The sequence below is a fragment of the Arvicanthis niloticus genome, chromosome 1, assembly GCF_011762505.2.
Source record: "Arvicanthis niloticus isolate mArvNil1 chromosome 1, mArvNil1.pat.X, whole genome shotgun sequence".
Taxonomy (NCBI): Eukaryota; Metazoa; Chordata; class Mammalia; order Rodentia; family Muridae; genus Arvicanthis; species Arvicanthis niloticus.
The window spans coordinates 139,751,037-139,778,191 of record NC_047658.1 but is presented as its reverse complement, the minus strand read 5'-3'; the positions used below and the strand labels follow the sequence as shown (position 1 = coordinate 139,778,191).

The 27,155-nt window shown below is 41.5% G+C and overlaps 1 protein-coding gene across 2 annotated transcripts; it reads right to left on the bottom strand.

Moving 5' to 3' along the window:
* Positions 1–1,788: 1,788 nt before the first annotated feature.
* Minpp1 (multiple inositol-polyphosphate phosphatase 1) lies at positions 1,789–27,155 on the bottom strand. Of its 2 annotated transcripts, XM_034484389.2 has the most exons (5): positions 26,402–27,155; positions 22,862–23,059; positions 21,254–21,351; positions 16,753–16,886; positions 1,789–3,128 (listed from the first exon to the last, which is right to left on the bottom strand). In XM_034484389.2, exons 1-5 carry the CDS (start codon positions 27,018–27,020, stop codon positions 2,732–2,734), a joined length of 1,446 nt encoding a protein of 481 aa, XP_034340280.1. In that variant the 5' UTR covers positions 27,021–27,155; the 3' UTR covers positions 1,789–2,731. The 2 variants fall into 2 exon arrangements, with proteins under 2 accessions (XP_034340280.1, XP_034340286.1); XM_034484395.2 differs by lacking the exons at positions 16,753–16,886; positions 21,254–21,351 and having other exon boundaries at positions 2,875–3,128.

The window sequence follows — 27,155 nt, the reverse complement described above, 5'->3', positions numbered from 1 at the left end:
GGTTAGTCTATGACCATCGTGGCAGCAGGCAGGCATGGTGACCACCGTGGCAGCAGGCAGGCATGGTGACCATCGTGGCAGCAGGCAGGCATGGTGACCATCGTGGCAGCAGGCAGGCATGGTGACCATCGTGGCAGCAGGCAGGCATGGTGCTGAGCAATAGCTGAGAGTTCACATCTTATCCAAAGTTGGAGGCAGAGCTTAGGGCTGGATGTAGGCTTTCGAAACCTTAAACCCCACCCCCAGTCACACAATCACTCTAACCGGTAACCAAAAATTCAATTATGTGAGTCTGTGGGGACCAATTTCATTCAAAGCATATCTTCTTTGTAGGATTTATATCCTGGAAGAAAGGTAAATGAATCTCTATCATGTCTGTATTGGACAGGGTCTTCTACTGAACAGAACTGAGTGTGTGCACTTGTGGTAATATAGAATAGCTTATAACCAATACAAACCAGGTAGTTCCAACCGTGGCTACGAAGTGAAAACCTGTATCTGTTCAGGCTAAGAAGCCTGATGCTTCAGCAGTCCCAGTATGGTGCTAAAGGCATGGATGAGTCCTGGGAAACTGCTAGTTTTCAACCCATGCTGGAAGCCCAAAGACGCTCGTGTCTGGTGTCACTGGAGGATGGTGACAGCAGCAGCAATGGCAGAAATAGCCAAATTCACCAGCAAAAGATTCCCTCCAAATCTCCTTATATCCGGATGCTGGAAAGGGCCACCACCCACTCTGGAGGGTCTGTCTCTCATGCTAATCTTCTTGGAAGTGCCTCTCATACCTGCCAGAGGCATGTCTCTTCCATGTTCACAGTAATCACCAGTACCCAGCTCTGAATACTTGCTGTTCTAGGATTAGTTTCTGGAAATACTGTGCACCATCTTTTCACAACGTGAGTACCATATTTAAAGCCCCCAGTGCTGGCTTATTGCTTTAATTATTCATCAGTACTACTTTTGTTAACCTTAGAAAATTCCATTCAAAAAGATTGCCAAAGCCACGCAGTCCAGTGATTAATGTAATTCTGAACATGCCTCTAGCTATGTTTAAACCTTACCACTTGAGCATGTGTGTGCATGCATGTGCACACGGGGAGGTCAGAGGACAGCTTGAGGGAGTCTCTCTAACCACATGAGTCCAGGAGATCTGACTGAAGTGCTCAGGCAGGCACTTCATCCACTGAACCACCCTGCTGGCTCCTCCCTCTCCTTGGATTTAAAAAATAGGAAAAAAAAACGTTTACTCTCCGAAGAGAGCATTAAAAATTTTTTTTAACTATATCTCTAAATTAGTGCAGTTTTACTGACCAAAAAATTAATCTGATTAAACATTAAAATAACTTGAAGCATTTTGACTGGTATGAGAATGGTAAACATTTTAGCTTTTCTTTAAGGCCTAAAATGAATCTTTTCATTTTTTAGCCAATGGGAATTTGGCTGAAAATGTCCTCATGCACACCACACACAGTTTGTCCAGACACAGGCATAGCCTGACTATAGATTTATTTTCATAAGATTCCTTTCCTCAAAAGTAAACTGTAAAATGAATGCAACAGATTATACTGAGATTTAACTGACATGGTTTGATAAGATTAACCATACATTTTCAACCCAAACAAAATCCTCTCTTTTAAAGGCATCATCTTTAAAGTGAATTCAAAACAGAATATGATGCATTAAAATAGCCCATTCACTTGAAGAAACGGCGAGATTGCCTTAGGTTGATTAGTCAAGTCAAACACTTAGAATTCCAACACTTCACTATCAATAAGAGCAGGGATGACTTGGTTGTAAAGTCACAAGAATTTTATTTATTGTAGCAAACACTTTTATGGTATTTGAGAGAACTCAAAAATTTTTTGATTGGGGTTCAAATCTCTACAATTAGGCAGGTAAGGTCTTTATTTAAAAAAAAAAAAATCCAAACCACCAAAAGATACACTTTATGTAATATCAAGATATAAAAAGGGAAGCCATGATAGAATGAAAAAGACAACCATCAACAGTCAAGGAACACCAGCATCTGTCTGCCGGGCTGGGCCTCCTATTACTGCTCACCTCAGAGAGGTCTGACAAAATGAAGATGATTCTGCAAGACCTACTTGGAGGTTAAAGGCAATCATTGACAGGGTTTAAATATTTTTATAAATAACATAAACAAAAATATCCCACACTTTCAGTTTTGCTTCAGCCTGGTTCCTGATAGCATGCCAATTTCCTGTCTGGCTGGATATTTGTATTAGACTTCTTTCTGTGTCTGGCTCCACTCTACCACACTTATGACTAAGTGATGTCATCTGTGCCCTGAATGAAGGAGGAGGGAACCCAACATGACCACAGGTTCCCATCTCTGTCAATCACTGCAGCTCACCCAGCCGCCACTGTGCTTTGGTATCCAACATTTTTGAAGTGTTATTTTCTAATACCGTTCTACATCAGTATCTTCTTAGGTCATTAGGAAAATTTCAGCTCTGCAAACACTGGGAGGGACAGCTGTTTCGCTGAATTAGTTTTCATTCTGAAGAGAACTGCTCCAGGGAGAGTCATGTCTTACCCGTATGTCCAGATCCTGAAAGAAACTGCTGTTTTCTGTGAAAAGACAGAGGACCAAGCTTTGTTTCTCTATGCAGCCTTGGCTGGCCTTGAACTCACAAAGATCCTCCTGCCGCTGCCTCTAGAGTGACTACCTATTGCAAACACAACCCTCTCAGTAAAGCACTGCTGAGGTTCCTCAGAGCTCATCAGATGTGATGTTCACCTTGGGCAGGTTACACTCTTTACTACTGTGACAGCTCTGAAGAATGTCCTGGTAGTGGCTCTTCAGATCCTCGTACAAAGCAACAGGTTTTTGCGAGTGAGCCAAGGGTAACACCTTCTCATTCAGAAGCATCTGTATTTGGAATTTTTCTTCAGGGGTCTGTGCGTTTTCACAATGGTAAAGCACAAATATTAGGTTGGAGGCATAAGGTACGATGCGACCACTTCGGAACTTGCGATGGACTTGATCCTCAAAATTGTATGCTGTCAGGGGCTCCTTGTCCTTGAAGTAGCCCATGAGGGAGAGCAGGGGAAGGAGGGTCTCCGCATGACCAAACTGGAGGATGACTGGAGAAGAGACGGGCTGAGACCTTCAAAGAGAAATTGAAGGGGAAACTTATAAATTCATGCCATAAAATATAATACCTGTAATTAATAGTAATTAATTTTCTCATTTTAAAATGTAATCTCATCTTATTTATTTTTTAATAATTACATCTAGTGTGTAAGTTAGGGTAGGCTTACTACTGCCACAGCACGTGTGTGGAGGTCAGAGTCAAATGTCAGACATCAGGCCTGTCTCCTTTCAGCAAATATTCCAGTAGACTGAATTCAGTGGTCAGACTGGCCCGGCAGGCATGACTACCCACTGAGCCACCCGGAAGGCTCCTGCTTTAAGAGTTCTTTCTGTATGTAACTCAAGCATATGGCTGGAATTCTGTGAGGGAGCTGAGCTATCTCACACTGAGTACTAAGTTCTAGGAATCAAGATCCAGAGTACTGCAAATCTACCCAAAATAGAACACACAAATGACCATCGTGTTGACAAACGGCCACTGACGTGCTCACTTGAACACTTTCTGTGAGGCGCTGGGCAAGCTCTCCCTGAGGTGACTTATCCATAGAGCGCTCCCCAATGAATGAGTGCACTTCAAGTGCTGTCTTTTATCTTTCCAAGTTTCTTTTTCCAAATACTTACTTTTTCGTGTGTGTGTGTGTGTGTGTGTGTGTGTGTGTGTGTGTGTGTACCTCTGCACATGCACAGAGGCCAGAAGAAGGTGCTGAGTGTTGGCCTCTGTATTTTCCTTTAAGACAGGAGGATTCTCCCCAAACCCATTTTTTGGGTGGGGCCAGAACTCAGCATGCCCCAGTAATTCTGTCCCTGTCCCCACAGGGCTGAAGTGACAGGCATTTGTGAGGATTGATCCAATGAACACACATACACATGCATGTTGGGAGGAAACCAAAGAGCTGAGTACAAATGAGGAGTTCAAAGTCCCGTTAAACACATCCAACTACAGAAGATAGTAAATCTCGGATGTGACCCATCTGAATAGAATTTGAACCTAAGAACACATGTGTTCTACCACTTTGCTTGCTACAACCCTAGTCCTGGCCCAAAATTTAAAACTGAAGATTCTTTAAAATTAAACTAAAAAAAAAAAAAAAAAATCTTGTCTCCTTTGCTACCAATAATATTATAAAATCAGCATTTTTTCAGAAATTAAAAATGGTGCTTTAAAATGTTTATTGTGGGGCTAGAGAAATGGCTCAGTAGAAGAGCACATGCTATTCTTGCATAGGGCCCAAGGTTGGTTCCCAACACCCTCATCAGGCAACTGCTTGCAACTCCAGCTCCAGGGAATCTGATGCCCTCTTCTGGCCTCTGTGGGTACCTGCATGCATGTGTGCATACTTACACGTAAGTAAAAATTAAAAGTAATTTTTAAAAAAGATCAAAAGTTTTAAAAAGTTTATTGGAAATTTTATGAGCAATAAAAATGTTTGTATGTTAGACTCATAAAGGAAGCCATGTAAACCACAAATAAATGACTATCTTTTGGCATTTGACCAAATTTCAGAATAACTTATATTTTAAAATTATTTGTAAGCATGGGCTTTTCTACCCACACCCCAGATCCCAAATAACTTGAAGGCTATTTATTTATGAATAAATGCCTAGGCTATAAGATAGGTCTGTTTACCAACTAGCTTGTAACCTATACTAACCTGTTTATATTATTCTATGTCTGCCGCATGGCTAGTTACCTTTCCTCAGTTTCATACAGCCAACTTCCTCTGAGTGCAGGTGGGGAATCCCTCCCTTGACTTTCCTAGAGTTGCCCCTCTCTCTGTCAGATGTCTCACCTTCTAATCTTGCCTCAGCTTATTGGCCATCAGATTTTATTGACAGGTGATGCTTCCACATAGTATATAAGAGATTATCCCTAAAGTGTTCTAGACAGTTGGTGACTAGAGAGATGGAGCAGCTGTTTAGAGCACTGGCTGCTTTTCCAGAGTTTCTGGGTTCTGTTCCCAGCACCTACATGATGGCTCATAACCATCTGTAACCACAATTCCAGTGACCCTAATGCCCTCTTCTGGCCTCAATGGGCACTGTACACATGTGATGTACATACATACACAAGCAAAATCTACACATAAAAACAAAAATTTTAAATTTTAGACAGTTTACAACAGAAATAAAAAGTGTAGTTTTTTTTATATAAATGCCACCACATCATACCCTAATACAGAACAACTTCTATTGTCAAAGTTCACAATATGTGGGGGTGGGGGGTGGGGGGGGAGGGGGAGCACACAAAAAACCAGAACTTTACATTTCTTTACATTTGCCAGACAAGACAAATAACAAGTCATATAATTATGATTATGATATGACTTTGCTAATTCAAAGGTGCCTGCAGGTTATGAAATAATGTCAAAAAAAGGAGGAATGAACATGATTTCCTGTGTGTGTGTGTGTGTTCTGCCCTTTCTGCAGCTCAAAGCATCCAGCTGGAAACAGATGTTCTTGTAACTAAGAAAAAGAGAACAGGGTGATACTGCTATTATTAAAATAAAAGATCCTAAAAAACAATAGCCACATTAAAATTTGCAAGAAGCAACAAGGAACAGCCTTTTCAAAGATCCATTGGCTAATCTGCTAGGTGTGGCAGAAGTATCACTTCATGCCAAAGGGCTAGGCACCAAGTTCATTTCTCTTCTCATGTGGGGTGGGGCGAGGAGAAAAGCAGGTGAGATAACAACAAGGAAATTCTTTCTGGCTCCTACAGATAGTAGCCCTCGACTGCTGAGGAGTTCTCCCATTGCAGGAGGAACCTGCTCAGGGGCAGTGTCTGGAGAGCACCAGGCACACACTGCTGCCTGCCCTGGCTTATGCTGGGAATGGAGGAGCACACTTGTAGAGATGAAGAGGATACAGCCACCTTGATGGCTGTTGTCAGCACAACCAACTAAACTCACTAGAAAAATACTATCCACTAAACTTACAGGGGGAGTTCAAGGAAAACAGCCTACCTCTAGAAAATTATTGCCCTAAATCTGATTTAGTTTTTTTCATTTTTTGAAACAGGGTCTTGCTGTGTAGCTCTCGCTGGCCTGAAATTTACTATGTAGACCAGTCCAGCCTCAAACTCACTCATCTGCCTACAACCCCGTCCCCAACCCCTGCCTTCCAAATGCTAGGATTAAAGAAAGGCATGTACTACCACATAGGCCATTAAGGTCAATATTTTAAAAGATTAGTTTCCTTCAGGTAGACTATACCTGAGAATTATTCAAAATAAATGTGTGGCTTGCTATTCCGGCTCTGGATGCAAGCTCATGTCGGCCAAAGCCCTAACAAACGTGAGCATGTGCTGAAGTGAGCACAGTGGGAGGCGGGTCCCCCACAGCCAATCACTGAGGACATAAGCAAGTTATGCCAAAGGAAGGTAAGCCACTTCCTCTGCAGTTGCTGGACTGAACCATAGCCCTAAACCAGCATAGGCACAGAGCAGCAAAACAATGTGGGACAGCAAACAGTCACATGCCATAAGAGCTGGGTAGCTCTAGCAGTAGGGGTCAGAGGTCATACACATTGGTGGTATAAGAGTCCAACAGGCGGTTGAGGTTGGTTCTCTTTCTAAAATATAAGTGTAGAACACTATACTGAAGACAAGTACCATATCAAGCAGTACAGTCACTTGACAGAATATTTTAAATCTCACCAAATACCCTGAAACACCAAACGTAAAGTACAAGTCCAGGTAGCCTGTGGCTATGCTTAATAGATATAATCCCAGCCAAAACAAAGGATCATCTAAAATAAGTGATCTGGAAAAAACCCGTAACTTCCTCATGTGTAAGAAAATTCTCGCACAGAGTAGAACAAGCCATCTAGGATGTCAGACACTCATCTCAAGCCGGCTTTCACCTGGGAACAGAACAGTATTTCACCTGAGAATTCAGCAAGACTGCGGTGTGTCAGTGCTACGCATGTCACAAGGTTCTAGTCTAGGAATCTGAAGCCACCAATTTCAAAAGCATGTCCGTATGAAATCACAGGGAGTAAGACAATGGCCTAAGTTCTCACTTGGCATAAACTCTTCCAAGGATATATAAAAGGCAGGGACCAGCCACCACCTAAGATGTGGTATACAGTAAGAAAAAAAAAATGAAAACTGTTAAAATTTCTTGTTTCTCCTTGTGCTCGTGGTTAAAGCCGGGCTTTGTTTGCATGGGCAAGCATCCTAGCACTCCCCATACTTCCCGATCTCTCCTCGCCGCACAGCCACTCTCTCCCGGAACTCACTATTTACCCAAGCTACTGTCTAATATTTGATGATTCTGCCTCTATTTCCCTTGTTCTGGGAATGTAGGCAGGCAGTGCCACATATATCCAACACACACACACACACACACACACACACACACACACACACACACCTCATTCTTTTTTTTCATTTTAAATACAACACAGAAAGACTTCAGTAGATGGCTATGTTGAGGTTGTATGGGTAAGAAGGCGAACTGGAACTGGAGAGCATTGAATTAAGGTTGGGGAGGGTTCTCTGTGCAGTCTGGCTGGATCTAATTCCTCCCAAGTTAGCTGCTTGGGTACTTGGGTTGTCTGTGATCATGACAGACTGTGTCACATGGTACTTCCATTAATAACAGCTCAGAGCATAAACTACTTAATTCTCAAAACATATGCTTTTCTTCATTATCTTGTTTCCTATAGCCTGAATTCAACTTAGTTATCATTGGGCATTTAAGTAAAATAAGTAGATAAATAACTAGATAACAAAGCAACCTCGGCTGGTCAAGGCTTTCCTAGAGAACAACTTCCAAAGACTCCTAGAGCATATGAAAAGCATCTGAATCAGTTCTGAGATATGACTCAAATTACCTTAGACAATAATTGAGTTTTTTTCAAATCATTAAGGTCAAAGTCAAGGGTCCATTTATAACTAAGAATGCTCTCCTTCACTTATAAACAGGTGACGCAGCAGTATGTAAACTGATTTCTACTTTGTTGTTCAAAACTATGGGTGAAATATCAGATATACCTTTGTTCAATGACATCTATGGAAACATGTATGTCAAAAGGGGAACGTCTCCTCTGAAGGGTTAATATAATCCTTAAACATCTGTTCACACTTACACTTTCAGAAGACTTACTCAAATTTCTGTTTGGGGGATAGATTTAAGTAATATAAACATCCAAGGGAAAAAATATCATGTTTCTCTTCTAAATTACACCGGAACAACAAAACGGTGTGTGTGTTGTAGCGGGGTAAGGACCTTCAATTATGGGCGGCTCTGTGAGTTGTGGAGTTTTTCGTGCACACACTGTGTGCTGGCCATTGTCATTCCCTAGTCTCCTACTCCTCTAAACCTTTCTTCTTCCCAACAATTTTTCTTCTTGCTTGTGTCTTTTTGTTTGTTTTGTTTTTGTGACCCACTGAGTTTTACTATTTTAAAAGTTTTTGATCAGCTTATGTTATAATTCCTGTTCCAAATACTTTAAAACCAAATATAAAAGAGTATATGATCTAATCTTTATCAGAACTCATTAAAAGTATGCTCACAATTTTGATAAAGGCTCTGACTTTTTAAAAGGCGGTATTTATTCTGGCTCATGTTCAGAGAGGGTTTAGTCACATTCACTCTCCTGCTGAGGCAACTGGACAGAACACTTTGCAGCAGGAAGAGCCTGGCTGAGTAGAGCCGCTCACTTCACGGCCAATCAGGAAGAGAGAGAAAGGAGAAATCAGTAGTTAGAAGCAATTAGAGTTCATTTCTAGGAACATGTTGCCATTGCTCCAAGCACTAAGACTGAATAGCTCCATCAAGTTCTAAGCCAACTCCTGGGAATCGGTTTGCTCCAGTTCACGTTCATACAGGCCCAAGCACTTCATGAAAGCACTAAATGCCCAGTTTCTGCCTTGACTGTATCCCAAGGAATGTGCCTGGATTTCACGGTCAACCTTTGCTGAGTCAGCACTTCAGGGCCAAGTTATGATAAAGTCCAAATACTGGTGATGCAAATGGGAGTAAATGTGCCTGTGTCTGACTGAGGAAAGCTCTCCCTTCCTCCTTCCCTCTTTCAACACACACACACACACACACACACACACACACACACACACACACACAGACACACACACATGCTCTCACACACATAAGAGGAAAGGGGACAGGACAGACAGGGCAGTGGGATAGACACACTAAAGAGAGATCATGTACATGTGGGAAATGCACTAAGGTTGCTTGCGTGGACATGGGCATGTGACTGTCGGATTAGTTAAGGGGCAGTGGTCACCCTATCCTGAGCCCAGCCCTACTAGTAACTACAGCTCCTCGGCTACAGGTGGAGTCTCATGCTCTGCCTTATGTTTGACATGGGATCTCTCAAACTGCGACTGAGTAGAAGGGCCGACCAGCTGGCCAGTGAGCCCTCGGGCTCCACCTCTCTCTGCCTCCTAGTGTGGGCTGTCAGGCCCTGGTTTTACATGGGTGCTGGGGACTCAAATTCAGATCTTCATGACTTACACAGTGAACACTTTATGCACTGAGCCATCTCCTTAGCTCCTAAATCGAATCTGAAGAATAAGAAGTCCAGTGTAGTCAAGTGAATTACCTCATGTTACCCAGGAAGAATGTGGTTTTGTAAATTACATCCTTGTTTTAATTATATAATAAAGGGGATTTTATTGTCTTCAACCTAAGCCACATTTAATCTGAAGTCTAAAATTACACCAAGAAATGAGACTATGTATATGTTTAAAGTAGGTAAAATGCCTTAAGTAATTCAAAATGCTCAGTAAGAAAAACTAATAATTGCATGTTTTCCCTCAAGCACATTCAGCTAGATCTTTCTAAAGCTCTTAATTTGTTTCACACGCAACTGGTGTTACACAAACTATGTTTGCAAACACGATCCAGGAATATCAGATGGAGCTTTAGACAAATCTCACAACTTACACACTTACGTAAGAGCACAAACAAATGGTTGGTACTGCCAGAGCTATGAGAACCTTTGAGAAGAAAATTATGAAAAATAACTTCTGTTTACAAGTCATCTTCTACATTTGACTGCAGTAAGTCTCTGGAGAAGTATGCATTTGGCAATGTAAGCCTAGAACTAAAATGACACAAATGTGCTTTTGAAATAAAAACATTCAGAAGTTAAGCTCAAAAGATAAAAGAATAGGGATAAGGCTCTGGTATCCTCCCGACTAGCATCAGGAAGCTACAAGAATTATATGAAACAGTAGTTGTTAGTCAGACATCAGAGAAAGAAAGAAGACAAACAGGTTGAACCCAGCCCCTCCCAGGCTGACTGTTTAGCGCGTGCAGACCGTGGTGGAGATGGAGCAGAGACCACGGCAGCCCTGAGGTAAGTGAGGGCCAGGGAAGGAACACTGGCTGGAAATCATGGTACAGATCATAGAAGAGAAACTGCAGGGCAGGGAGCTCCGGAGTCCGGAGGGACTGCTCTAAATGTCAGCCACTAGGTCACACATGAAACCACACATCCAAATCCAGGAGGCAGGCATCAGCAATACACTGCCAAGCCTGACAAGCCCAACTGGCAAAGGCTCAAATGCACAGGAAGAGAGGTCTCCTGGTCTGACAAGTCAGCTTAGGAGGTATCAGCAAAAGACAAAGAAGAGGGCCAGAGAGATGGCTCAACAGTTCAGTTTCTTGCTCTTCCAGAGGATCTGGGTTCTGTTCCCCACACCCATGCTGAACAGCTCACAAATCCTAGGGATCTGACACCCTCTTCTGCCATGTTCAAAAGCACACCTATACACACATACACACACACACACGAGTAAAAAATAAATCTTAAAAAGAGACTAAGTGCTAATGACAGTGTGCACACAGGTGAAATTCAGCAAGTTGTATAAGTTAACTATGCAGAGATGATTTTATGTTAACTGTAATTCAATACAGCTGTAAAAACAACATGAGGAACTGACACATTTTAGTAGGAGTACTTCTTTGGTCTTTGATTATCCACAAAGACATCTCTTCCCATAAAGATTTGCATGTGACATCATCATTCCAATTCACCTCCCTGAGCACTTTGGTTTTTATATATAGATGCTCTTATATGAACGTTCTCCCATCTGGAGCATGAGTTCTTGCAGACAATTTGAACGTATGTGTCTTTGCATAATCTCTATTGCCTGCAAATGAACACCCTTAGTACTCAAATATAATAGGAAGACTTCTAGCTCTTAACAGCGGTTCTGTGGGTATGCTTTACTTGCCAGGGGATACTCATCTTAGGAGTGTGGAAGTTGAGAAACACTGAATACGGTTCTAAAATCAGGAGAGATCCTACCATACTACACTTACTTTATTCAAGGCCATTTAGCCTTTTCTAGTTAACCTGACCTTGGAATGATTCACTCTTCTAATTATTCACATTATTCTAATCATCCATAGATTTTTGTCTCAATCACTTTATTATCTTTACTGGCGTGTAAACAATCAAAACTTTCTTCTTGGTCACTTTTGATAGCATTGCCAACATCTAACATCATGCCCAGGTCACTGCTGTGCCATGAGAACTTGCTGAACTGAAATGAACTGAGTCTTTCCTTGTGATTCAGTGGTTCTTAACCTGAGGGTTGAATGACCCTTTCACGGGTCACTTAAGAGCATCAGAAACCAGAGATTTACATTACAATTGAAAACAGTAGAAAAATTACAGTTATAAAATAGCAAGAAAATAATATTTTGGTTGGGGGTCACCACAACACAGGGCACAATATTAAAGGGTTCAGTGGGTGGGTAAGGGGGATAGGGGGATGGAGTCCCTCCTCAGAGGCAAATAGGAGAGGGGTTGGGGTGAAGAACTCTTGGAGGGGGGACTGGGAAGGGGGACAACATTTGGAATGTTAATAACTGAAACAATAAAAAAAATTTAATACACTATAAAAAAAGGGTCACAGCATTAGGAAGGGTGAGAACCACTGTCTTAACTGGTAACAGCATCCCTCAGGTTCTCAGACATTTATTCAGATTTTGCTAGAATCATTATATGACAAGAGAACATGCTTCTCAATAGGCAGCCAATTCTACTGAGCAAGGCATTTAAAGGTTATGGAACTTCTTTCTTGTTTATTTTATTTTATTTATATAAGTAAGTATACTGTAGCTGTCTTCAGACACAGCAGAAGAGGGCATCAGATCCCATCAGATCCCATTCCAGATGGTTGTGAGCCACCATGTGGTTGCTGGGAATTGAACTCAGGACCTCTAGAAGAGCAGTCAGTGCTCTTAACCACTGAACCATCTCTCCAGTCCCCCATTTAAGGAACTTCTAAAATAACAACTACAGAACCAGAGCAAAGTAAGTATGGCAAGAATCACTATGATGTAATTGGGATTATTAAAAATATATACAGTTTAGACGCACATGCAACAAGGAAATTATTATGCAAATATAATAAATGGTTAATACAGTAAGAAGATTAAGCAAACACCAGCTATCCAGTCACATGATCAGAACTGTTCCTTAGGAAGAAGACTACAAAAAAAAAAAAAAAAAAAAAAAAGGGTTGGGGATTTAGCTCAGTGGTAGAGCACTTGCCTAGCAAGTGCAAAAGTGCAAGGCCCTGCGTTTGGTCCTCAGCTCTGGGAAAAAAAAAAAAAGACTATATTGGGGTGGAGTTAGTAAGTTAGTAAGACCAAGCTCAGGAGAAGCCTTGAAGGCAGTTTCTAAGATGCAGGCGGGAGCTGAGGAGACGCATCAGTGAATGCTGCTTACATCCCAGCACCCACACAGGAAGCTGTGCGTGGTGGCATGTATCTATAACTCCAGAGCTGGGGCGTACATATAAGAGGGATGGTCCCTGGACCTCACTGGCCAACCTGTGTAGCCAACTTGTGAATGAGGTTCAGACAAATCCTGTCTCAGAAAGCAGGATGGAGAATAGCAGAGGAAGACGGTCAACACTGGTGTCGCTTCGACCTGCACACATACATCTGTGCAAGCACAGGCACAGGCACACACACACACACACACACACACACACACACACAGCTATTACACACATATACAAGCAAACTAACTATATTTTTAGAAAATAGATATTAGCCTAAATTGAGGTGGTAGCTATAAGGATAAAGAAAATGTCAAGAGTATAAAAAACATAAACCAGAAGTTTAAGACAACTGAAGAGATGGCTCAAACGCCTCCAAGTCTCACAACCTGAGTCTGACCCCTGTAATCTACATGGTAGGAGAGAACTGACTCCCTCAAGTTATTCTCTGAATTCCACAGATGCTATGAGACACACGCATGCACACACACACACACACACACACACACACACACACACACACACACACACAGAGGAGGCAAGGCCTAGACAGAGAAAGTGAGGAGGATGGGGGTCCAGAATGACAGTGCCTTGCGCTGAGCTGTCTGGGAGGCACTAGACAAACAGTGCAGGAGAAGCAGCAGCACTGGAGATAACCCACATCTACACCACATACTACATCATACACATGTACAGCACCAACTATATCCAAGGTTAGTTACTGAAGACAGCAGTATATTGAAAATGTCTTAAACCCACGCAGGACAGCAATGAAAACCTGTCTATCCATAAAAAAGCTAGACATGAATCTAAACTTAGGGAACAGCCACCCTGTTTATATAAACTCTCCCATGATTTATTCCATCATTTTTCAATATTCAGCACTAAAAAGATCATAGCCCATGAGTTATACCCCATAGCCCTGACATTAAAAAACAACCTAAAATCTGAATAAATTCTTCAGAACTTTAAAGAGACCAAGTTGGCCTGTTTTAGCTCATGAATTGACAAAACAGTACACATTTATTGCACTCCCGTACAAGAATGTCATGGCACAATAGTTTCAATACTACCATCTAATGTTAAAAGAAAGAATTACACAACCTAAAAAAAACCCCATTACTTACAAACCCTGAAATGCCCAAGGCATAAGAAATCATCAAAAGATATCCATCACTACTGAGTGGATACATTCGATGAATTTGCTTAGTCACGTGGATGTTTATGTCAGTAACTGCCAACGTTCTCCAAAGAGGCTCTACAAATCTACATTTCTGTCAGCCATGATTGAGGTTGACCCTTTTATTTCCCCAGCTTAAGGTGCTCAGTGGTATTTCACTGAGACACTGACATCCATGGTGATGGATGACAGAAGATTATGGTGAACATTTTCTCATATGCCATCCATATGTCTTCTTTAATGAAATCTGTGTAAATCTTTTGTACTTCTCTTTTTTTGGGGGGGGAGGAAGAATATAGGTATTTAACCAATGGATTCATATGCTTTTAAAGTACACATTCCATCACTATACCTGTAACCTCTCTTTCATACCTTAAAGAGGGGGGGCACAATTTCTTATTAAGTAAGATGTAATTCTCCGTATATTCTGGATTCAAATTACTATATGTATATAAATTTTACAAATATTTTCTATTTCCCAAATAGTACCCTTTGAGAAGAATAGTTTAAAATTTGGTAAATCTATTTAATGAATTTTTATTAATGGATCATGTTTTGGGTATTACATTTAAGAAAGCCTCACTCAATCCAAGGTTATGAATGAGTTTAATCTCTTATAATTAGGTCATTGCTATTATTTTCTCTTTCCGAAGATTTATAGTTTTAGGTTGTACAATAAGATCTGTACTTCCTTACTCTTTGTAGTATGAAAGGTCTAAGTATCTCATTTTTAGCATAGATATCCAAGTGTCCCAGCATTATCTGTTACAAAGGACATCCTTTTCATCATATTGCCTTGGCATTTTTTGTTGAAAACCAATTTAACATACATAGTTGTTCTTCAGTATTCATAGGGAGTTGGTTCTGTGATTGCCCATGGAAGCTCACATATAAAATGATGTGGTATTTACATATGACTTACATTTATCCTGCCACGCACTTTTCCATGATCCTCAGATTATTTCTAATAGCTATAGAAAGGTTACTACGAAGCATTGTTCAGAGAATACTGACAAGTAAAAGAGTCTCTATATTCAGGACCCATGTGAATTTAGATTCATAGTTAATACCAAAGAGGAACCCCAAGGATACGGATGGCCTACTATACATGGGTTTATTTCATAATGTTACTGTATCCCTCTATCTATCTGACTAGGACTATATTATGTCTGAGGCTATCTGCTTGTTTATTGAGGAAGGGTTTTGTTATGTAACCCCGGATGTCCCTCAAACTCATAATTCTGTCCCAGCCGCTAAAGTGCTACAAGAAAACTCGTGAGATTTTGAGAAGACTTCCACTCGACCACAGCCAAGTGTGATGGTGTATGCCTTTGATCCCAGCACTCAGGGGCAGGAACTGTGAGTTCAAGGCCAGCCTGCTCTACACAGTTCCAGTACAGCCAGAGATACATAATAAAGAGACCTGTCTCAAAACAGAAAGAAAAAAGGAAAAGAAGAAAAAAAAAAAAAAAAAAAGAATTCTACTCAACAAATAGCTGGGTCTTTCAATTCTGAGACTGGGGTTATTTGGAATTTCCTCATACTATCCTGATTTTTCAGTATATAAAAATTCTCATTTACTTTAAAACATTACTGATAAAGTTATTTAAGAGCCTCCTAACACAATTATAAATTTATCATCCCTTAGACTCAACACTGAACAAATGAACAACGATCAAACGGGAAAGGTCTGTTATCTGGTAAAGTGAAAGAGCTGGAAGCCATTCAGAAAATCAAGCAGGAAAAGGTTAACTCTGATTATCTTTACTTGAAATCTCCTCACCCCCAGAAGCTTCTGGCTGGACCAGGAGATGGCTTAGCTGATAACAGGACTTGCTGCCAAGCCCCAAGTTTCATAGCTAGAACCCATATGGTAGAAGAGAAAAATCAAGTCCTGCAAGCTGTCCTTTGGCATCCACACAATAAATAAATAAAACATATATAATTTAAAAAATGTTTCTGGTAGCAGAAACCGAATTAATTTAACTGGGGGTTTTGTTTTATTAGTTTTTTTTTTTTCTCTTCTAACCCCTGTTAAACCCAAGAACATTTTACAAACTAGTGCTGTATGAATGAAACTCAGTACTTTAACTACGGTGTAACAGATCCTCCCCAGCTTTTACTGCCCCGTTTTGGTCAACGTCTGTAAATAAGCATCTGTCAAATGAAACAGGGCTGAGGTTCCATTAAACACTTCTAACATGAAGCTTTTCTTTCTGTTTGCTTGGTTCTGGTGCTGAAGACCTCATACCTGGCACACACTCTACCACTCACTATATACCCTCCTGCCCACACTGTAAAAACAATTTCACAAGAAGGAATGTTAACAAAAGTGTCTCTTTTTTCCAAATGAGAGATTCCTTTTTAAAATAAAAACATTTTGCATATTCAGAGCAGAAGCCATTTTACAACAGAAACTAGAAAGAAGTCACATGCCACTGTGAAGTGGATAAAGACCACTGCACACTCACCGTGCACATGCAGCTGCACAGTGACTGTTACAAAGGGAATGGTGAGGACAATATGCAATATGACTTCAGCAAAACTAACATATTGATTGGGTAATATCAATTACCATATCAAGCTTTAATAAAAATATATTTTTGAAATTATGCATTGTATGGTATTTTCCAGAAGCTTACAAACAGTAAGCTGCAAATGTACTCCACTTTTTAAGGAGGCTTTTACCTTTGTTTCTGCTCAACTGCTTTGTCCAGGTGTAGAAAAATATCCTGAAACAGGTTGCAGCTGGACCGGCTGTTAATGGTGTAGCCATAACTTCGTTTCCAGTACTGTTTCAGATCATTTAAGTATTCCAGAACCTAAACAGAAACATTTCAGAAGTGATTCCCAATACAGTTCCAGAAATGTAACAAAGTCCTGATTAATAGTCTCAGAAAAGTTACACTAATTCCATCAGAGAGCAAGCAGCACAAGTTTGACAGTCACTGCCCACAACTGCTGCCCCAGGCATCTAAGGACTGTCCACAGTCCAGCACTCAGCAACAACTGTGGCACCAAATCTTCTGGTCAGGGCTAACAGGAAACAAAGGCCATCAGCTCTGACCCATTTCTTCTGACTTATAGTTACAGTCAATGTGACTTTTTAATAATTTTAAGACAAGAGCTCCCAGACAATCTTGGTGCTAGTCAAAGTTTAGGAGCACAGTTAGACCAGTGTGCTAGACCCCAAACAAAGCACCTCAAAGTCAGCAAAAGGGAAAAAGAAGATTTCAACATAAAAGGAACTGGGTAAAAATATATTAATCTACTCAGAAATAACACAACAGCATTAGGAATAAAACAGTGGCAAGTGACCATTACAAATCACCTTGTGCACACTTATGTCATGTAAAAAGCTTAAAGGTACAGGTTCAACAGGGTTTTACAGCCAAGTATAAGTTTCATAACTGACTTGAGAATAGCTGAATAAACAAACAACTAGAGTGAAAGATCTAAAGAGAAGTTGAGGTTTTAAATGTTGTGGACAGGTTTACCAGATGGCAGATCTGGATAATGGGAATGACTTTTATGTGAACATCTTAAACATAAAAGTTGACCACAGAATAGGGTACGCAGGAACATTTACAACAGACGATGGTGCAGAGCTGTAAACCAGGCAATGAGACGGAGAGCAGCTGGCTCTAGTCTCTACAAAGACCTGCCTGACTGCCAATGAACTGCCTTCTGGTGACTTCTATCTTAACTGTCCGATCACCACATGCTTATCATCTTGCATTTTTAGTTCTAAGCAAAAATGGGACATAAAACATCCAGTGAAACAGTTGTCTGCTAAATAACAGCAGAAGGGGACCAGAGACATTGTGTAAATGTCTCTTCATTTCAAATGCACTATACATTTAGTGTATGTTAGTGTGTGTATGTGTGCACACACAAACGCATGTCTGTATGGGCAGGTGCATGTCAGGAGCAGAGGTCAGAGGACAACTTGACCAAGCTCAGGTTGTCAGGCTGGGCACCTTTACTAGCTGAGCCATCTCACCAAGCTATCATTTTTAACTTTCAAACATAAAAAAATAAGCTATAGCAGTATAATAATCTCATGTGTACCCATCATTCAATTTCAACAATAATCAATTAGTCAATCATGTTTCAACTATGTTCTAGTTACCAATGGATTATTCTCAGGTAAATCCTCGACAGAATTTTATTTCATCTGTAAATACTTCACTATGTAAACCCACTGCATAAAGTTCTAAGTGGTAACAGATAAAATTATTTTTAATCAAATCACTGAAGAAAAAAACTTAAAAAGACACTGTTATATATTTGTTTTAATTAAGAGAAGTATGTGCATGTGTGTGTGCTTGAATGGCTTTTTTTTGTGCACCACATACAAGCAGGAGCCTTTGGAGACTGGATAAAGCATTAGATCCCCTCCAGTTAAAGAACGCTGCGAGCCACAGTGTGGGTGACTCTGAGTCCTCTGCCAGCACTGTAAGTGCTCTTAATCACTGGACCATTCATCTAGCCACAATATATATTTAACTAATTTCCTTTTTATATATAAAGGGAAACCCTTAATTTATTTAAACATATATTTCAAATTGTTAATTCATGGTTACTTATATGAGTTCTTTGATTACACAGAGTTCTTTGATAGCCCACAATACAGAAACCTGGCAGGCAACACTTTCAAGTGATCAAACATATCAAGGATGTGACAAACTGACATAATTCTTTGTGATGGGATACATTTAGAAGGAGAATTCAAGGGATTTTAAGTAGAATTCTTGTCAAAAATGTTTAATCCGAACTTATGTTAAGTAAAAAATACAGGTATATCCAATATATTCTGCAGGAAAAAAGCCTAGTTTCCTACCAGATGCCAGTGCACAGCAGATGAAAGAAAGCTGGTGTGCTTTCCAGACGGAAGGAGTCTGGACACACCACCAAACGGATCAGAGATCCTTGAAGAGACTCTGGATTTAAGAACAGCAGCTATACAGGGCTTTATTAAGATGCCTATAAAAATTGTGTGTTGGGCCGTTTGTCCTATGGTGTGGTTATTATATATACTGTGATACCTGAGAACATGATACAATGGTCATCTCTCTATGGTCATGGAGGAGAATGATCTTGTTTAGATGCACAAGTGCTCACTGTATCATTCTCAACACTTTTAGTGGTTTGAAAGTTTTCAAAACAACTAAGAGGGAGGACTCAGCAATAAAGAGATACGTAATTCTGAAAAGAAAAAGAAGCATCTTTAACATCACAAAGTTCCAGGGGCACCCTGAGGCATTTGACAGATGTGGGGTCAGGTTTTGTGGTACACCAAATCACCTGCTAAAAGGGAGAAGATGTACAGAAAGCAAGAGTAAAACGTTTGCAAGACAAGGAAGTGAATGAGGGTGGCCAAGGGATGTGCAAGTAGGTGGCGGGCAGGGTCTCCAGAGGCTGGTTCTGACCACCTCAAGGAAAGTGATGTACACTCGAAGTGGGCGTGGTCAATCATTACCTGGAACCACATGGACAAAGCCACCAGAACAGGAAGGAGGCAGCCAGCAGGCAGCCAACTGAATCACATCCTAAACATTTCAACAACTATGGCAACCTGGGCAAACAAGTTAAATGATATTTCTCTTTTGTCAAAGATTATAATTTATATAATATTGAAAATGATCTCCTGATCATTCCCTGGACCCATGAAGTGTGAGGAGGGAGGAGAAAAAATATTATAACATATGTGAACAGTGACCAGAGATGTCTTTGTACTTATACTGGAAAAATTATTAATGGTACTCTTTCATTTCAAAAGTGTCCAGCCAAAGGTAGAATAAGGTAGAAGAAAGACATCTACCAGGCACAGGCCAGGAAATGAAAGTGGGAAACAAGGAAAAGAAGACAAGTATCTCATGCTTTCTCTCAGGTACAGAAAACAGAAAACAGGCTGGATTGGGCAGACAGCAGTGGGAGGAAGAACAGAAGAGGGCAGAAGGAAGGGGGAGCACCATTAGAACATGATGTCATAGCCAAACCTGTTATCTTGTAGCTAACTAAAACCCAAAACATGAAAGGGGACTGGGAAGGTGCGGTAGACTCAGGTCTGTGGGAAACCGTTCTGAGGTAACCCAGCTTTATACTGGCCTCAACAATCCTCCCAGGAGCAGGTTTTTAATTGGTATGAGGGAAGGGCCCTGGAAATCACGGTCCTAGGTTTTATCTCCACAAAAACACCTCCTGCAAATGAAATAAAAAGTTCCAAAGACAAATCCTATGTTCATCCAAAATAGGGCACATTAAAGGCAGGAAAGCTGAGACGTTTCTAAGTAAAGGGTTTGGAGCCTAATACAAGAGGTTACTGGGAGCTGAGAAGTCCGTCACCCAGCACTGACTAACACAGAGAGGCAGAAACGACACCGTGTACTCTTGCACCCAGCACCCTACAGCAGCCATGCACTGAGTGAGCATCCTTCACTCCCCTCAACTCTCCTGTGAGCCCCTCCTACACTGTACAAGAACCACGGCATGACCTTTAACATGCTGATGGACATCTAAGCTGCTACAAAACAAAACAAAGCTTGACATCCTGATCTATTTGGCAAGGAATATATTTCTTTAGAATTGGGAAGCAATTCTTGGTTCCCATATGAAACATTGACGTTTTACATGTGTGTAAGGGTAACTAAGGTCCAGAAGTCTATATCCTGAACAATCCAAAACACTTTCCTATTCCACCCTTTCTAGATCCAAGCTCTCATGAATCAGGCAAATTTAGTCCCTTAAGATGAGCAGAGATCCTTCTATGTTCCTTAAAGTCCATCTCAGGTGAAAACAAGGGAAATGAAAACTGAAGTGGACCATGGCCACCAGCAGGTGGAGCCAGGCAGCATCTTAGTCAAAGAGCAGAACTTGGTTTCTCATGAAAAGTACTTAGGGACGAATCAGCTCACTCAGTTTTATATTAGCCTGCCACCTCTCCCAGGAGTCAGTTCTTAATTGGGATGGGGATAATTAGAAATCAAATTACCATTCTTCTGAGTTCTATGAACCCAACTACCCACTTAAGTGTTTATCTCTCCTTAGGAAAATCAGGAGTTAGTCCCAGGCAGTTTATATCCCCCAATCCTACTGATTTTCTAGAAAGCTGCTTTAAGTAATAACAAGAAAAAAATTCATACAATGACCAAAAACCATGAGGAAAAGGTACAAACAAAATACTTACCCTTGCATCGTCTACGTCAAACACATCACACCAGGGAGAATGGACACCTTTAATTGCCAGGTCAAATGAACAGGTGAAAAAAGCTACCTGAATTAAGTCTGAGGAAGAAAACAGGTAAAATGTGCGGGTTATTAGTTTCTAGCTCATTTTACTGTTTGTTTTTTCTTTCCCAAAGAAAATGGGAACAACATTAATTAATTAATAATACATGCATTCTGTATCAGTTCAGTTTAAAGAATTTTTGAGGTAATATATTTAACAACAACAACAAAATATACTTTGGAGTTAGAAAGAAGGATCAACCATTAAAAACCCTGGCTGCTCTTATAGAGGACCCAAGTTCTACTCCCAGCACCCACATAACAGCACACAATGCTCTGTAACCAGTTCCAGAGGATCTGACCTCCTTCTCTGGTCTCCATAGACACCAGGCAACACATGTGGTTATATACATACATGCACACACACACACACACACAAATCTTTTAAAAGGGGCTGGAGAGATGGCTTAGTTGTTAAGAGCACTGACTGCTCTTCCAGAGGTCATGAGTTCAGTCCACAGCAATTACAAGGTGGCTCACAACCATTTGTAATGAGATTTGATATCCTCTTCTGGTGTGTCTGAAGACAGCGACAGTGTGCTCATATACATTAAATAAATAAATAAATGAATATTTTAAAATTGTATTTCACTAGGACTAGACATAAAAGCCATTGGAAACATTTCCCAAGACCTAATAAGTCAGTGCGGCGTGCTGACACTGTACATGTCTGATGGCATGGTATGGCTCATTCGGAGTCTCAGTCCTAGCTCTCAGACGAGTAGGTAGTGTATCCTATAACCAGAAAACGAACGACAAGACAAACGAAAGACACGCCACCAAGCCAGGCATGGGAGAGTTCAACCTTTCCCTCCCACCAATACATTCTTCTAATCTTTTGGAAACTAATCCACAATATGAGACATATTATTACTTCTCTACCTAGTGGTATTTACCAATATCCACAATAAATTGTAAAGTTCTGGAAAATAAGAAAAAACTTCATTTTCTTAATTTTCCATTGCTAGACGACTATGTGCCGTGTTTCCTCTTACGACCATGTTTCCACTCTCCAAAGTGTCCCCTACAGATGACAAACTCCAGGCCAGCAGTCCACTACAGCCATTCAAGAGAGAGACTCTTCATGTCCTCAGAATCTCTACAGGTAAAAGCTGCAAACCCCACTTGACTTTTCACTTACTAAAACATACCATTCTCCCACATTAACATGCAGTCTTCAAGTTTCCCAAAACTAAAGGATTTATACGGTTTTTTACTTGTATTATTTTACTAACAGATAATCCAAAAAGGCAACTTTTAAATTTTAAGTAATACTTAGAAATGAGGCTCTCATATACCTTGCATAATAATTTATAAAAGATCTAAAGAAGATGAAAATAAAAATAAGTGCCTGGTATATCATTTTCCTGACCCAAGACATACTAATTAGTTAACATAAATTTAACTATGGACCTTTAAGAAGAGTAATTTTTTTTTGTTTGTTTTACATTTAACACCTCTGAACTGCTTAAAACAGAATTTAAAAGAAATACAACAGATACATTACCTGCATTTAAGTTGTTCACTGGCACTTGTAAAGTAGCTGCAACTTTCTTTAAAACCTTCTGCATTTCTGGTCCCGTTTTGAAAGCTTCTACATGATAAAGAGCTGTGGCATTTCTTTCCACATCAGTTAAAAACTTCTCACAGTGATCAAAGAACCGCATCAGTTTGTCATTAACTCTTGGAGGGTCACACTCCATATCTGAAGTGGAAAGAGCACACGTATGGAAATCATTAGCATAAATGACAATTACAAATTACTGAAAATTTGAAGTGTGCAAAAGGAACATTTAACAAACGATTAAGCTGTGTTTGGGAGAAAAAACAACCAAAACAAACACTGACCAAGAACATGGTCCAGTGGCCAGTGGAGGCCAGGAGAGGACGTCAGATTCTGGGGAGCTGGGGTTGGACTTGAGATGTCTGATAGGGGTACTGGGAATCGAACTTGAGTCTTCTGCAAGAGCAAGTCTCTCTTAACCACACAGTTATCTCCCCAGCCCCAAAGAGAATGATGTCTTGCCCCGTGCATTATTTATTTATTTATTTATTTATTTATTTATTTAGAATTGGGGATCAAACTCAGGCCTTTGTAGGATAGGCCAAGTTTCTTTGCGCTAAGCTACATCCCCAGCACAGCTCCTCATTTATAACAATTTAATGCATGAGCAGATATGTTAGAAGAGACTTTTAAAACGCAGACTGAAAATAAATGACTTAAAGTCATGCTATACGAGGAAATACATAAAGTAAATATTTTCTTGAAACAAGAGTAACGGGGGCGGGGCTGGAGAGATGGCTCAGTGGTTAAGAGCACTGACTGCTCTTACAGAGGTCCTGAGTTCAATTCCCAGCAACCACATAGTAGCTTACAACCATCTGTAATGGAATCTGATGCTCTCTACTGGTGTGTCTTAAGACAATGACAGTGTACTTACATAAAACAAACAAAAACAGAGCAACCAGGGAAACCTTCCGTCCAGCTCAGGCCACCTGAGAAAGCAAACTAAAACCAGCACTTTTCAGATGATTTCAGATGGAGAATTCAACAGCTCTGTCTCCCTGCTGAGCAAAACTCCAAGTGGAGTGCTTCATTTTCTCAGCTAACTTTTCCAAGCTGCCTTACTTTACAAAATATTCTGTTTTGACATAAACTACAAAAACCAGCAAAACAACATTCATGTTTCGGGGCTGCTGTTTCATTTCAGAAGCCAGGCGTGCCTCTGGTAGGCTCATCTTCTGCCTGAAGCTCTCAGATGGCTTCCCGTTTAGCATTTACTAAGTTACATTACCTCCACAAGTTGGCAACAAATACTGATTGGAAAAGCATTTATTACCTATCATGCTTCTACTGTTGGGGCCTTTTCCCAATTATATTCAAAACATCACCATCCTCATTCTCCCAGGAGGAAAAGAACACTACTGTTTCTATGTCTAAACATGGAAAACCAAGCCAGACCATATTATGCTGAATATATGTGCAAAAATACAAATATATGTAAATATATTCCCCCAAATGGTAATTCTGTCTACTCTACTCGCCAATTGGATTATAGTTCTTTTAGAAACATCCCGAATAAGAGAATTCTGTCATCTTCTTATATGGCCCCAAAGAACCTGTCATTATCAAATCACATTGTTCTGTTTCTATAAAAAGCTAAAATCTGATTCTGTGGCCTTTCTCAAAAGCCCATGTACACAATAGGCAAGCCAACCATCTCATATGACAGAAGAGTCAATTTAATCCGTGACTGAAACAAAGAGGGATAGCTTTACCCTGAGCTGTTTTGATCTCTGGCTCTGATTCTTGAGACAACGCCAATCTTCACAATACAATCTGAGATGGAAATTCATTTAGTCTAGGAGGTCCAATATATATTTACACAGTACACATTGTGCTTTTAAAAAATGTACTGGTATTCATTTAGTGTACAACTAGTAGGACTTAGTTCTCCCTTTCACAACATACACCCAGGGATCCAATTCATGGTGTCAGGCTTGGCTGCAAGCCCCTTAACCTGCTGAACCATGTCAGCAGCCCTATTGGGCTATTTAAAATGTCCCAAATGTTTTGACACTCAAGTTCATTTGAATAGATTTAGGAAGATGTTCGCTTAATCTGATTTTAAAAAAAGTAGCCATAGTTAAAAAGCACACTCAACAAATAAGCACACATACACTGGCCAGCTGAGTTATTCAAATGACACACAACAATAGGGAAATCTCTAGAAGAGGTTTTTAAGTAGTAGGGAAGAAATGGGAAACTGAATTTTTCTCAGTTGTTTGAGTCTTTGACAGCTAATGTCCCCGCTTCAGTTCTCTGCCGTTCAAACTGACAAGCAGTTGCTAACACTTATCCACCTCTTGGTACGGAAATGTTACACGCTGTTTTCTTCAGGTTATGTTACAGGGAATGTACAGGTGATATACAGGAAAGACGTATTGATTGAGAGCAAGCTCTACATAAGATCCTCTAGATCCATGTCTAGCTGTATGAAAATCTGCAAATTATCTGGTCCTTTTTGCTTCATTTCTTCATCCAAGAGACTGGCCGGGGACACAATTAGCAACTTCATAGAACAGTGGTGTTCAGTGTGAAGTATGCCCAGCATACAAAAGCATTAACATTTGCTACAATACCTAAAACACCGGAAGGAAAACTCACCACTCTACAAAACCACAAACCTGGACACTGGGCCTGACTAGTTCACAACTATGTAAGGGTGGTGAAGGGGACACACTCTTGGCTTCTTCACCTGTGAAATAAGGATTCCACTACTTATGCCCCCAAATTCCGAAACAGTATAACGATGGAGTAAGTAGGTAAGGTGATGTATGTAACCAAAGACCACAGCTACAGTAAACACAAGAAAGAAACAAGGCACCCTAACCTTAAGTAAGGTATAGAGGCTTTGAGGAGCAGCTTCCTACTAACACCTTGTAAATGTCAAAACACAGGAAAAGACGCTGATGTTTTTTTTTTTTAAAAAAAAAAGCCAATGTTGTGGTGGCATCCACCTGTGATCCCAGAACTCGGGAGGCAGAGGCAGGTGGATCTCTGTGAGTTTGAAGCCAGCGTAGTCTACAAAGCGAGTCCAGGACAACCAGGGCTGAAAAACCCTGTCTCGAAAAACAAAACAATAAAACTCCAATTCTCATAAGCTGTTCGGGAGGAAGAAAGTTCTATATTACTTGGAAGAGTGCCCGCAGTTGTTAAACTACTTGCCAGGAAGGGAAAAGAAGCTAGGTTGGCACTCGGAGGGATAGCGCGATTTGAGAATGGGTAATGTAAAAAATGGGAGCGATCCTTCCCCCCACACCCCCTTCCTGCTGGATCTCCAGCGTCCCCTACAGCATCCCCAGGCAGAAAATGCTAGGAATTCGCATCTGATGCGTGAATGAACAAGCATATCACCAAAACAACAGAGACAGCCAAGTCGGCATCCCCGAGAACCCAAGCGGGAAAGGGAGGTGACAAAAAGGGACAGGAGCAGAGGCTGAGTTAGGAGGTCCGGAGTCTAGGGAAGGCGGGGCGCGCTGTCACCTGAGACGTCGGGAGGTGGCAGTCCTGGGTGGTAATGCTGCCACAACCCTTGGAGGAAGGCGGCGCTGCTGTCCACGCAGCGGTGCTTGGAGCTGGTGACCAGCCGCAGGCGGTCGTAGTTTTCCCGGCTGAAGAGGTCTGGGAAGAGGGCGGCCAGACGCAGGGCCAGTTGTCGCATGTCCTGCCGCCCCTTCTCCACCAGCTGCCCGTCCATCCAGTCATCGTACCACAGCGGCCACTCGGCCAGCGCGGCAGCCACTCGGCTCCCATCACCCCCGGTCCCGCGGGTCTGCAGCAGTCCCTGAAGCTGCCTCAGCTTGCGGATCTGCTTGGTCGTAGGGTAGCGGGTGCCGTGACGGATGAGGGCGACCAGCTGCACCGGGGTGCAGGTCCCCGCCAGCAGCTCCGGGTCCCGCCGCGGCTCCACCGGGTCGACCAGCAACCAGGGGTTGACATCTTCGTAGCGTGTTTTGGTACCGAAGTAGGGGCTGAGCACCGAAGCCACCGGGTCGCCGCGCCCCGGGAGAGAGCAGCGCGCGAACGACGAGAGCAGCGCCGCAGCCAGGACCGCGGCGGACGCAAACGAGGCCGAAAGGTGGCTGCGCGCGCCGCGAAGCATCGTGCCCGGGGGCCCCGCGCAGGGCGGCGTGCGGCTGCCGACCCCCACTTCCGGATCCGCCGGCGGGGGGCGGGAACAGAGCGCGCTTCCGGCTGCGGACCTCTGAATACGAGCGTGGGCTCCGGTGCTGCCGCC

Excerpts from the sequence above, each read along its gene's own strand:
- Minpp1 (XM_034484389.2), bottom strand. The coding sequence starts at position 27,020 with ATGCTTCGCGGCGCGCGCAGCCACCTTTCGGCCTCGTTTGCGTCCGCC. Across the intron at positions 16,887-21,253 it reads TTGACGTAGACGATGCAAGG|GTTCTGGAATACTTAAATGA; the intron begins GTAAGTATTTTG and ends GTTTCTGTTTAG. Across the intron at positions 3,129-16,752 it reads GCAGTTGAGCAGAAACAAAG|GTCTCAGCCCGTCTCTTCTC; the intron begins GTAAAAGCCTCC and ends TTCTCTTTGAAG.